The sequence below is a fragment of the Pteronotus mesoamericanus genome, unplaced genomic scaffold, assembly GCF_021234165.1.
Source record: "Pteronotus mesoamericanus isolate MK-2021 breed Mesoamerican mustached bat unplaced genomic scaffold, CSHL_Meso_final contig_657, whole genome shotgun sequence".
NCBI lineage: Eukaryota > Metazoa > Chordata > Mammalia > Chiroptera > Mormoopidae > Pteronotus > Pteronotus mesoamericanus.
Window position 1 is genome coordinate 4,122,725 of NW_026555229.1, and position 13,940 is coordinate 4,136,664.

At 43.1% G+C, this 13,940-nt stretch overlaps 1 protein-coding gene across 1 annotated transcript in view; it reads right to left on the reverse strand.

The window, feature by feature from the left end:
- PKD2L1 (polycystin 2 like 1, transient receptor potential cation channel) overlaps positions 1-11,044 on the reverse strand; it is a 30,065-nt gene extending 19,021 nt beyond the window's left edge. The window contains 5 exon segments of the mRNA XM_054581365.1: positions 9,670-9,783; positions 10,293-10,420; positions 10,573-10,682; positions 10,684-10,915; positions 10,917-11,044. Of these exon segments, the coding sequence (XP_054437340.1) occupies positions 9,670-9,783; positions 10,293-10,420; positions 10,573-10,682; positions 10,684-10,915; positions 10,917-11,044 (712 nt within the window).
- Between the last annotated feature and the right edge of the window lie 2,896 nt (positions 11,045-13,940).

Here is a 13,940-nt window from a genome sequence, read left to right on the forward strand (position 1 = left end):
TCGCCATTAACATCTTGGGAGAGCCTCGTACACTGGTTTTATTACCATCGGCGAACACTGCATCTCATAGACAGCATTCTTGTGACTTCACACAGCTTTCTTGTGTAAACCAACCAAAGCCTCCTCTCTAAAACTCATGTATATTTAGGGGTGCCTAAAAATGGCTAAAGTGATATACACCAAAGTGTGAACAGTGGTTAATAGCAGTGACCTCTAATATGCTCTAAATTATTTAGATTTTTTTTAAAACAAGGACTATGTATTAGTTAAAATTTTAATTAAAGATATTCCCTGGGTTTTCGGGGAAGATGTAGAATTATTTTCTAGTGGAATGAGGCGATATTCTCTTCTGTATTTCCCCCTCATACTTGACCTTCAAGACTGCTTATGGCAAAGCCCTGATGCCTGCTCACTCCTCCAACCCCTGCCTCCTTCAGGCTGAGAGACAATAATGTTAAAACAAACAAGCAAGCAAATGGCAATGACTTTAGGCCTCCTTACACTTGAATGGTTGTCTCCCTGACTATTTTCTCCTCCACATCTCGCCATGGTCCCAGAGCACCCCTCCACCATAGCATTTGTCACGCTGTATATCACTCATTTAACATGTCGGCCTCCTTTGCCCCTTGAAGGCTTTGTGTCTCATGCATTTCATGGCCTCTAATAGCTGGCTTGGGGTCTGACACATAGTGGAACTTCATAAATGTTTGAATGAATAAATCTGTGAATATTCAGAATCTTGTACTTCGTCTGAACCTTTTGCGAATAAATGCTTATCATCTCCTCTGTCATTTTATTCCATGCTGTGAAATAATCTGATTTGACCAGCTCAGACTCATTGTCAAAGCCAGTGGTTCTCAAAACATTTTGTCCTCAGGACCCCTTTGTAACTCTTAAAGAGACTAATGATAACAAACCCAATAGATGTAACCATAAATAACGTTTTTACAAAATACAGCTGTATTTTCTAAAACAAAGCAAAGTAAGCTAGTGAGAAGAGTGGCATTGTTTATATTTTTTACAAGGCTCTTCAATGCCTGGCTTAATTGAATATAACTAGATTTTCATATCTGCTTTAGCAATCTGTTGCAATATGTTGTTTTGGTTGAAGTTTGTAAAGTATATAATGATCTGTCAAACTACGTAGGTGGGTAAGGGAGAACCTCACAAGCTCCCTAAAACAGTATGAGGAAGCTCAGGGGCCCTTAGAGGAAACCTTTGAGAACCGTTGCCCTATGCCTGATTTCTGGGACTAGAGACTCCGCCCAGTCCTGAGGCTCTGCCTGAACTTAAAACCCCAGCTTTCTGTTGCCACCTCCCAACCACATAAAGAGATCGGTCAGTATTATCATAATCCCTTACCTGTATACCGCATTTCATAGTGTTCAAGTACCTTCTGCTTGCAACGTTTCTCAGTAGCCTGCTCGATATGGCCTGATGGTCCCACCTCACCCACAAGCAGTTTCCTATGATCATGAAGTTCAGAGTGTGTATGTTTTGCTCAGTCACTCAGCCGGCTAGAGGCAGAGTCGGTTCTGAGCCTCAAACCTTATGAATAGTAGGAGCTGTACATTCTTCCTCTGGTCACCTACACTGGCAGTGCCCCAGCCGGATCTCATCTACAAGAATCTAGGCTATCTAAATTTTATCAGCTAATGCAGCCTGTTCCGCTGTACCTGATCAAAGCACAGTTCTTGGTAAAAACTCTTTCTCTGATCCCAAGACCTGGCACTTAAATGTACCACTGTAATCCTGCAGACCAGTGACGGCCCCCCGTGGGAGAAAACTAAACGTCAGGCTGTCACTGAGCATTGGACAATCCAGGCCCTGGGAATTCTGGGACACCAGGGAATTCTGCCACAGAAAATACAGACCAAAGCCTGCTGGTGTAGCCTAGATCCCTATTATTTTTCTTCCAAATTCACTCAGCTTTATTAATGAAAGTAATATAAAGTTCATACATAGTCTAAACAAAGCATGACAAATCCTCTGTGTGACTGTTTGTCAAAATATGCATTATAACCATCTAAGAAGTGTTCCTGTTTTTCTGATATGATGATCTAACAGCTGTGTTTTCTTTGTTCCAGAATGGAGGCTAATTATTTTACAAACATGTATATACAAGCATTTTATCCTCTTAGAAATGAATTGTTTGTTCTCTCTCAGATATTTCTGATCACTTTATTTCAACCACATCGATAATGTTCATCACTTTTACTTATGTCTACTATGAAGATACATCAGGAATTTAATAAATTGCCACCATATTTTTCTTAAAGATTAAATGGTAGAAATAGCTAAAATTCATAGTATTCCACCATGTAACACTAATACAAAAAAAGATGCCCTTTATGGCAACATACAACAATGTTGTAAGTCAACCACAAACAACATCTCCACTTAGATTTCCTTTATAGATTGTGCCTTATAATCGCCTCCATTTGCCAGGGAAAGGAGATATGAGTGTCACCCACCTAATATACAAGAGCCCACAGATATTTAAAGAAGCAAAAAATCAACCCTATTATTTCACACATGTACTTGGAATAAAAACATAGTGGCATCAACTGATATTCAAGTGGAATCACATTAATATTTCCTTCTGAAAATATTTCAAATACTGTCAGTATTAAATAGAATACAGTCTAAGTAATTATGTGTATGGTACCATCCATTAAATCCCTATTATTAAGGTTGAGCTGGCTCAGATCACTTCACCCTGGTACTAAAAGCATGTTGTAACTCACTGTGTCTGGCTGGGCCATGGGTAACTGAGTATGCTAGGAAGGCATGAAATTATCATTTTATGGCTATTCTTAATCTCTGTCAACCACTTCTAGAGGACTAATTTCTCTGATCCTTGATAAACATTATCCAGAAGCTTTCAAACAGAGCTATCTTCCAGTGGGTTGAACTTCACATTTTAATATTTTAAAAATTATACCTTGATGTGGAATGACAATATTTACTGAAGTCCCACTATATGCCAGGCATTATACTAAATACCTTATTTGTTTTCTACCAATCTCACAAAGGCAGAGATTTTCCTCATTCGATGTATAAGGAAGTAAAGGCTTCCAGAGATTTAAGCATCTTGACCTATCTTGCCAAAGGCACATGGCTAACAACTAGTTGTACTGTCATATAAACCAAACCATCTTATTCCAGGTTCCATGCTCTCTCCATCACTTTTGTGCCTTCACTAATGTCATAGTTCTATGTGACCAATTATTTTCTGCCATCATTTTGTGGCTGTACCACATAAGAAATAGGAGCTGACCTGCTATTTCCTGAACTTCCAATATACTTCTGTTCTACTCCCTTGTCAATTTCTCAGTTGAGAAAGATGTCTTCTATGGAGTTTCCTCAAAAATTAAAAATATAACTATTATATGATCCAGCAATTCCACTTCTGGGTGGTTATTCAAAGAAAATAAAATCACTATCTTGAAAGGATATCTGCACCCCTATGTTCATTGCAGCATTTTTTATAATAAACTAAGACATGGAAACAACCTATGCATCCATCCCCATATAAATGTATAAAGAAAATATACTGTATATAGAGGCAATAGAATATTATTTAGCCATCAGAAAAGGAAATCCTGCCATTTTCAACAACATGGATGGACCTTAAGGGTATTATGCTAAAACAAGTAAGGCAGATAAAGACAGATACTGTATGATTTCACTTATATGTGGAACCAAAAAAACCCCTAACAAATTCATTTACAGAGAACAGATTGTTGGTTGTCAGAGGCTGGGGGTGAGGGAGGTGGGTGAAGTAGTGAAGACGGTCAAAAGGTACAAACTTCCAGTTATAAGATGAGTAAGTCCCAGGGATGTAATGTACAGCATTGAAACTATAGTTAACAATACTGTATTCTATGTTTGAAAGTAGCTAAGAGATCTCTGGTTGGTGTGGCTCAGTGGATTGAGCACCAGCTCATGAACCAAAGCGTCACTTGTTCGATTTCCAGTAAGGGCACATGCCTGGGTTGCAGGCTAACTCCCCAGTAGGGGACACTTGAGAGGCAACCACACAATGATGTTTTTCTCCCTTTCTTTTTTTCTTCCTTTCCCTTATCTGAAAATAAATAAATAAAATCTTTTTTTAAAAAGGAAAAAAAAGTTGTTAAGAGAGTAAATTTTTTAAAAAGATTTTGTTTATTTTTTAGAGAGAGGGGAAAAGAGGGAGAAAGATAGGGAAAGAAACATGGATGTGTGAGAGAAACATCGATCAACTTCTCGCAGGCCCCCAAAGGGGAACCAGCCCACAGCCTAGGTATGTGTCCCGACCAAGAATCAAACCGACAACCTTTTGGTCTGTAGACCAGTGCTCAATCCACTGAGCCACACCAGCCAGGGCTGAGAGTAAATCTTAAAAGTTCTCATGACAAAAAAAATGTAATTATGTGTGTTGATAGATGTTAATTTATTGTGGTAATCATTTTGCAATACACACATATATTAAATCATACTGTATACCAAAAACTAATACAATATTATATGTCAATTATACCTCAATAAAAAAGAAGATACTTTCTTCCTGATCTCTAAGCTTACTTCGACCTCTCCTGCTAATGTAAGATTCTACCAGTCTATGGACAGAACCTTAAAATCCACTAAAAGAAAGCAGAATGATCAGAGGCAGGCTTTTCCTATAACCATGATGGATAAAGAGCATCCAGTTGATACTGATAGGCATGTAGACACAAGTCACTTAAGGCCAAGGGTCTCTGCCCTCTTCCAGAACTCCATGATGGCCAGACTCAGCCTTGTCCTGGCTCAGGGCCACTCCTATACTGGGCCAGTCGCAGGTGCACCTTTGAGATAACAATAATGTCTCCTAAAACAAACAGCTATTGTTTCCATACAAAGGCCTTCAATGTTTCCTCCATCAACAAAAGGCTACAGCCATCCTGCCAAGAAGACAAAGGGCTGGAAGCTGTTTCATAAATATCATGATGGTGAGAGGGGAGGAGTAGAGGCAGAAAGATCATCTCCAGCACTTTCTCTGCCTAGGAATATGAGCAGCTTTACCCATCAGGGGCCATTCTGAATTACTGATCATTTCTCAACTATTCATAATGACAATAATAACAGCTTCCTAATCTGCGGAACAGAAGTAATAATATCTATCCCTTACAGGACTGCTGTCAGGATCAAATTAGATAATAGGTGTGAAAGCTCTTTGTAAGGTTTAAAGGGTTGCACAACTGATATGGTTATTAGGAGAAGATTGATGGTTCACCTACATTAAAAAAGATAGCTCTATTTTAGCCAGAGGAGACTCCAAATAGCCCTGGTGTCTAGGCCCAGCCGGTTCTTGAATAAAGCATATGGGAAAAGAAATGTGGGCAGTATAACTGACCACTATGGTTTCAAAGGTCCCATCCCTTGTACAGGTGTCCTTTTCAGCACCAGGAATCCAGAACCTGAAAATGAGCCCTCCGGTTGTTGACCCTTCACCTAGGGTCTAATGCGCCAACCTTCATCCCCCAAATCCTCCCTTGCCCCTCTTAAAATGTATCTTTCACAGCAGAAAGAAAGAAGGATCTCCTATCCTTTGTGACAGCATGGATGGAACTGGAGAGCATTATGCTAAGTGAAATAAGCCAGGAGGTGAAAGACAAATACCATATAATCTCACCTGTAAGTGGAAACTAATCAACTATAAGTGGAACCTAATCAACAAAACAAGCAAATGAGCAAAAAAGAACCAGAAACATAGAAATAAGGAACAAAATGACAGTGACCAGAGGGGTGGGGGGGGAGGGGGATAATAGGGTAAAGAAAGGAAAGGGTCAAGTCAAGGAACACTTACAAAGGACCTATGGTCAAGGACAATGGGGCGGGGATTTTCTTTGGGAGTGGGGGTTGGGCAGGGGAGAGCAAGGCAGGGAGGGGAATGGGGAAACTTGTAACTGAACAACAACAACAAAAAAACTTTCTTATGCAGTTAACGAAAGAATAAATACACATCACATAATAACTTAAAACATGAGAGAAGTGTCTGCCCTTGCTAGTGATCAAGACAAATAAGTTAAGGCAAATTGTACCATTTTATGCCTATTTAATAATTAAAACGGTAAATGAGACTACCCAATGTTGGTGAGGTTGTAACAAAATTGGTTTGATCTTAACAGTACTAGCAGCATATTGAATTTGTATGATCCCTTCCAGAGGCAAAATGACAACACATAGAAAGTATTGAGGAAATATTTCTGTCTTTTGGCTTAGTAATCTCTCTCCCTAGAAATTCCCAAGGAAATAGTTCAACAAAAGCGGGGACGGTGGGGGGGAAGCAGCAAGGATAGAGACACTTACCGATAATAGGCAAATATTGACATAATGAGAGAAATATTTTAGTTAATTGTGGTGTGACTGTAATCATTTGTGGGGAACCGCCCTGCCTGGCGTCAGGGACTGTAGCCCTGGGTGAGCAAGGGCTGACCTGTAAGTCTCAACTGGAAAGCCAGGAACACTGGCCGGCAGGCAGGAACTGATGCAGGCACAGGTGGCCCCCCCAGGGAAATCAGACCTGAAGAAAAATGATGCATTATTTCCTTTGAAACCTGTCTTGCTAAGAATACTGTCTTCTAGTTAATTGAGTTACCATACACTGGATGTTTAGTTTCCAGGCAAAAGGTTGTCCTGGCCACCTAGCTTCATGCTGTCTAACAGACCCTGATTTAAAGAGACCCCTATGTTCTTGCAATTGTTACTTCTAAACAATATCTATTCACCTTTGGTCAACACTATGTGACATTGATTGATGAACTATATGTGCATGCTGTGTGCTCCCTTACCTGCTGAACTCAATAAAAGCCTAGGGAAAAAGGAGATCAGAGCTCTTCTCCTCTGAAGGATTGGCCAACCTTTTCTCCCCACGCAGATCATGTGTTGGTAGATTATTTCTACACAAAATCCAGGGGACTTTGCGCACTGAGGTCCCCCCCACAATAATTAAAATGAAAATATAAAAACTACTTACAAACATGAAACATGTTTATGATATAATTGTAAGTGAAAGTGTAAAATATACGACTAGGTGAAATATGTAAATACATGAATAAGGAGTGGTAATGTGAAAAACACAGATAAAATACCTTTGGTGTTGTGGTGAATTATAGGTGAATTGTATTTCAGGATGTTCTTTAATGTTTATATCAGCTTTTAAATACAGCAATACAGAGAAAGAAGAGTAACCAGCTAGTAGAATTTTGTCAAGATTCTGCTTTTGTTAGGGTAGAGCAGGGAGTTATCCTTGCTAAGATGTTGATGGCTGTTGAAAATTAATGTGTAACAAACACACCTCAATGCAGAGAGGCTGTAGTAGACTCTAGCAGATAAAAGTCTCAGAATTTGAGTCAAGCCAACAGTCACTGAATTGGATTCCTGCTTCTGCCACTTATTTGCTGTGTGGCCTTTGGATCGCTATTTGACATGTCTAAACCTTTCCTGATTTGTAAAATGGGAGTGATAACAGAACCAATTTCATGGAATCATTGGGAGTAAATAATGAGATAATGTAGATAGTATAGTGCTAGGCACACTGAAAAAAAAAATCATTAAAGGTTTGTTTGTGCTGTTAATAATAATGATGACGATGGTGGTTGTGGTGATAAATTGAGGTTTTCTGGAGAAAATGCCTTAACTTAAAGGTCTAATGTCAGAAGAGGATGCTGCTCAAATGACACTATCCCCGTATGTGGAGCTAACTACAGACCTTTAAAGGTATTTTTAAAATAGACTTTACCTTTTGAACAGTTTTGGTTCAAGGCAAAATTTAGTGGGAGTTATGGAGATTTCCTGTATCCCCTTTGCCCCTATATAACACAGCCTCCTTCAATATTCAAACCTCATACCAGAGGGACACATTTGTTACAGTCCATGAACCTACATTGGCACATCATTATCATCTGAAGTCCATAGTTTTTACTTCAGGGTTTATGCTTAATGTTGAACATTTTATAGGTTTTGACAAAAGTTCAACCTGCATCCATCATTAGAGTGTCACACAAGTAGTTTTACTACCCTAAAAATCCTCTATGATCCATTTATTCACCTCTCCCTCCCCTTGACCCATGGCAGTGGCTGTCTCCACAATGTTGCCTTTTCCAGAATGTCATGTAGTTAGAATTGTTCAGTATGTAGCCTTTTCATATTGGCTTCTTTCTTGAAAGTTATTTTTTATAACCAGTCTAGAAGTCCAGGTGAATGTTTTGAAATTCTGTTAGATAATACAAAGATGATTACTACCAGTGATTATGTTAGATTTTTTATACATGTTATCCTAATTATGTAAATGTTATTATCCTTGTTCTACCAAAAAGGAAGTGCCCAAGGTCATGAAACCAGTAAGTGGCAGAGCTACTATCTGAATCCAGTTTATCTGACTCCAATGCTCACATTTTCCCGTTACGCCACTGTATTTACCATAAGACCAAACATGGTATCAGGTCTTGGAGCATCGGACAGGGAAAAGCATTCTGGTGAAGGTGCATGATGTCCAATCACATGTCACTGCAGCTCTTAGAAGACAGCACCCTGATAGAACAACACAATAGCCACCCTGAAGACTTGCATCCCTATCCTTAGGTGGAAGAGCTTAGTCAGCACACTTTGTTAGCATACTACTAGCAAAGTTAGGTGGGTCTAGTTAAGGGCTTCTTAACTTTTTTTTTTTTTTTTTTTTTGTGTGTGTGTTAGTGCTCAACCCAGGAGCCTCTCTACACAGTTTCTTTTTATTTTTTTAATTTTTAAAAATTTAATCTATATTGTATTTTTCCCATTACCATTTAGTCCTCTTACACCCCCTGCCCCCTGCAATCACCACACATACACATATAATTCTATGAAAATAGCCAAACTGCACTTGTGCAAGTTTTTAAAGAAGTAATTACCTGAGTACAAAGCACCCTTATCTATCTACAGACCTTATAGAATCTGTTAGGTCCAACTTTGTTATTATCTACAGTTCTTTGCTTCTATCTTTTCGTGATTCACCATTCTATCTTTTCACTTGTTTCTCTCAACTTAGAGATCAGGTCTTCCGAGTTTGTGTCTATAGCTCAAGCTTCACATTTTCCCTCAGTGTCTCTGGCTGGTGGTCCCTCATACGGGAGAACCTTAACTGCATTGACTGTCACCACATCATTTGCATCTCCAACCCTTTTTTTTTTTTTTTCAGGGACCTGAGCCCTGAAACCTACTGCATCTTTTTCTTTCTGCCTCTGAAGAAATAGGAACAGACATAGTATAAGGACTATGTGAAACCCACCAAAGTATACTTTTCCAAACAGAAAGGAATGGTCTTCCACTCTTTACAGAAGGGTAAAAACTTCCACCTGCCAATATAAAACAGTGGCTGCTGAGTAGGTGTCAGGAGCTTGAATTTAAAAACTGGGTTCTCCTTGTCACTCTGGACGAAGCAACTTCTACTAACAGCTTTCTAACAATCTGCTTTCTTCTCCCAAACTATCTTAAGCTGAAAGGCAATAAATGGAATTTTATTATTGATATCAAGATCCCAGGACACAGCCTGCTCACACAGATGGATGCCGTCCCCACAGATGCTGCCTGCAGAAGTATGTGCACAGTGTTGTACAACCAGGTGCTTCTGACAGACAGAGGTTCCTGTACACAGAGAGAGATGTTACTCACAGAGACAGATGTCCACCAGGAACACACTGTACACCAAGAGTTCCCGCAGGGTGGTCTTGACATAAAGCTCCCGGTTCTCAGCTGTGTTCTCGGTCAGGGTTGTTCCCCAAAGTCCTAAGGGGCATTGGAGAAATGCCCAGGATCTCCAATTGCAGGGTCCCTCCCAGGTATCCCACCCGTCAGTCCCTAGATTTTACTCCCACTTCCGCTCCAGCCCCTGTCCTCACCCATCACCTTACCCCTTGGCTGAATCTAGCTACTCTAACCGTATCTGCCTTGCTCCATCAAAGTCCCTGATGAAGGCAAGGGAAGGAGGCTCTTGTTCCAGGTGGGGCCATCGAGAGCTTCCTCACACCCATGTCTCTCCTTGAACTAGCTCCCACACACCCCTCCGGGCTCCCAGATGATGGCCTTGCCAGGCTTCCCCTCTGGGCAACATAGACTGGCTTCTGTGTTCTAGGGCACGCAGCTCGACCACAGGCAATTCACAAACCTCAAGGAGACATTGAGATGCCACCTCTTCTTCAGATCACATCTCCCTACCCCTCACTGAAAAAAAAAGCTTTTGGTGACCCCTACTCCTGACTCCAGTATCCTAGGAGGACCCTCCCCCCACCAGCTACCTCTGACGCCTCGACAAATCTGGAGGCAGCAGCTGGACACCAGGATCCTGTGTGCCTTCTCCTGGGGTCTATCTTCAGGCTTCTTGGCCTGGGGTTGGGAGGGCACCGCACTGGAGATGGTGCAGATCCTCAGCGTCCCATGTGGGGAGGGAGGGCCACTGTAGGCGGGGTTGTCCCAGGCTTCGCTCCCCAGATTTTGCAGCTCCTGCTCCTCGGGACTTTGCACAGTACTCATGGGGAATAAGGTGGGGGACCTGATGCCTCAGGTATCCACTCTCACCTGGAGAAAGAGGGAGTAAGAGCCCGGCCCAGCCAAGCCGGCAGAGGGCGAAGGGAGCCTGAGAGCAGCTGGCTTTGCACAGCCTCTGCTCCTGCCTTTTGTAGGGGGAACCTGTGCCCGCCTGGGGGAGGGAGCAGATGAGTAGGAGGGGGTGGGGAATGACCACCAATCCCGCCAGGGGCCCTCTTCCTCTCCCTTCTGCTGCAGGCTCCGGGGGACAAGAAGAAACGGGTGGGCTGGAACTGCGGCAGGGGTTTGACCAGGGAGAAAGGAGAAAATGAGGGCATCTGGAGACTGGGGTGGAAGGGAGGGGGTGAAAGAAGTGAGTGCTATGGGGAGGGAGAGCTGCTTGCAGATGGGGCCGATGGAGGGGTGGTCCCAAGTCAAGCGAGACCCAAGGGGTGATGAAAGAGCGATGGGAGGAGCTGGGAGGAGAGGAGGCTGGCAGACTCCACTGCCGGTCTGAGCTCATTTCCACTAAAAGCTCCTGAAAGGGCCGACATAGATTGGGGCAGGGACCAAGGCCAGGGACTGGAGACTGGAAAGTGCTGCCTCCCTGCCAGCCTCAGCCAGTGGTGTCTGGGGCTGCTTAGCTGTCTCACCTTGAGCTGTCCCTTGCTGGAGTGCAGAAGGGAACCTCCCCTCCCTCACTTTACTCAATAGCTGGGGGGAAAGGATCGTGGCAGGAGGACCCCCTATTTCAGATACCTAAGGGACAGGGCCTCTGACTTCTGATGAAGAGGGGAGAAGTTCTGCAGTTTCAGACTGCATCCTTTTTTCAGAGGTCTTGCTGTTTCCCAGCTACATTCGTGGCTTGGAGTGAGCTATACCAACAGAAAGGTGCTCCTTAAGGGTGTGGGGCTCAACCTGGGTAAGAGGCTAAGCCCTGATTGGAGGGATAGATCGGACAGCAAAGGGCAAGGATGGAGTGACTTGGGACTCCTTAAGGGAGTGGATTTCTGGACCCAGCTCTGCTGACAACCTTATGTTATGGCTCTGCTTAATACTGGACCCAGAACTACAAGCTTGAGAACAAAACAGAAATATGAGAGCTATTAGGACTGATCTGCGCTCTTTCTAGTCTCAGGTCTCCGAATTTAAACCCCAGCATGAGTCCTCAGGCACACCTCTGACTACGTGCAGCTCCGGTCTCTGATCACGTGCCCTGGCTCACACGCCAGCTGTGGCCCATAATGGGGCGGGCCCCACAAGGGCAGGCCCTTACCTCTGTCTAGATGGCTGGAGAGGGGCTGCCCTTTATCTACTTCCTGGCTCCCGATCTGGGCTGCACTACTCGATAGGAGCCCTCCAGTTTCACACTCAGCAGAACATCAGCCTGGTGGAAGTTACCAGTCTTGAATGTCCCCATAAAGAGATCCTGATGACAGACAACCCAGGGATGGGCTCAGCTCCTTGAAAAAAAAGTGCGCCCCAACATCTGAGACAGGGCTGAGAAAGCAGCAGCTGTCCTACCACTGGGTCTGCTGCTCGGATCTGCTGGCCCAGCCCAGACACTATTAAGGGAACTAACCCTGTGCCTGGGCTGGGGTTAGGGCCTCTCTGAGCCTTCCTAGGCGGAGGGTCCCCATCTCTCCATTTTACTGGCTAGTGAGACACATTCCATGGTGCCTGTTTTCTTCGAAGAGACAAAAAATAAGGAACCGTGCCAGTATTGGCCACTTTGTGTAAAATCAGCTGATTCTGTGCCTCTTACCAACAATTACAAAGCTTTCCAACAATTGCAAAAGGACCCTTGATTGCAAAATGGAACATTGGGACATGGGCGATGAACAGGGTGAGGAAGCTGGCAGCATAGTCCACAGAAGTGGGGTGAGGAACAAGAGACGATTTCTTTTTTTAAAAAAAGATTTTATTTATTTTTAGAGAGAGGGGAAAGGAGGGAGAAAGAGAGGGAAAGAAATATCAATGTGTGGTTGCATCTCATGTGCCCCCTACTAGGGACCTGACCTGCAACCCAGACATGTGCTCTGACTGGGGATCAAACCAGGACCTCTTCAGTTTGCAAGCCAGCACTCAATCCACTGAGCCACACCAGCCAGGGCAGGGGATGTTTTCTGACATCTTTGGGGTACTTTTGTATTCTGAGGGAGGTCTGTGATGAGGGGGGCTTTGGATGAACTCATCATATGAGAGGTTCATCATATGGCAGGTCTCGTACTCCAGAGAGCTGATGGCCAGAGCTGGACTGCTTTTATTTATGGTCACCCACCCGCACAATGTTGCTTCTCTGTGTTCAGTCCTGAGCACTCTCTGTGTGTATGAATCAACTCATAATGCCCCAGGAAGCACAAGTTATATAACATAGCTTGAGAAATATTCCTAAAAGTTACTCTTTATTTCTAACATATTTAGTCTTACTCAAGAAGTTATTAATGTTGTAATTAAGTGGGATCTCCTGATGACTCTGTGTTCAACAATTCTCCATGTCAAGTTCCTACAGGCGCTTGACTTTTTCATGTGGCCATACCCTATTAAAGAGCACAACTGATTTCAGAGCGATCCAATGGCTCCGGCTGCCTCTTACTGACTGTATGTTTTTGGCTAAGTCCATTTTGAGGCTTAGTTTACCCCTCTGCAAAGTGTTGATAATAAGGTCTTCCCTGCTGACTTTAAGGATGATTTTAGGATTAAAACAGTAGAACACAGAAGTCTTTATAAACAGTGTACTATTCAGCACAATACCAATTTACCTCACCATAGCATCCATCCTTGTACATTCCCCTAACACACAGCAGTGCAGGTTTATGGTACACGCCTTCACCCAGGACTCTGTTGTTGTTTTCCCAGTGGCACAAGAGTCCCAGGACTCTGCATCCACTCCTGTCCCACTTCAGCTGACAGCAACGGAATGCAATGAGGGTGTTTCAGATGGAGAGTATTATAAAAGTCCTGGCATGAAAGCACCTCTGAGAAGAGTTTTATAACCACATAACCAGCCTTGTTGCCCATCTAAACAAAAAGACCTCTTAATCATGATGGCTCTCAGCCTACTTGGTGCCTTGGTCACATTGCCTCAGTGGGATAAATTTTTTGGTCACGTGCTATCCGAGCTCAGACACTGAGAAGAGAGTTACCCCATTTCTACCACCAGTGCACGCCCTTGTCACACTGTGCCTGTCCCATCCAGATTCTTCAGGGCTATTCAGATAGATCTACTAGGGCCCGACAAAGAGCCCTGGGATATCAAAGTCTGTAGGATGAAAATCTGTGGTTCCTCACCCTGTAAGTTCTCCATATGAGTTCCTGGGATATGTCACCTCTCGTATTCTAGAGGAAGGAACCTTGGGGTAATTTACAGTCCAGACTCTACAGGGAGAAGCAAGCTGCAAGCCACTTTCTGTATTCCA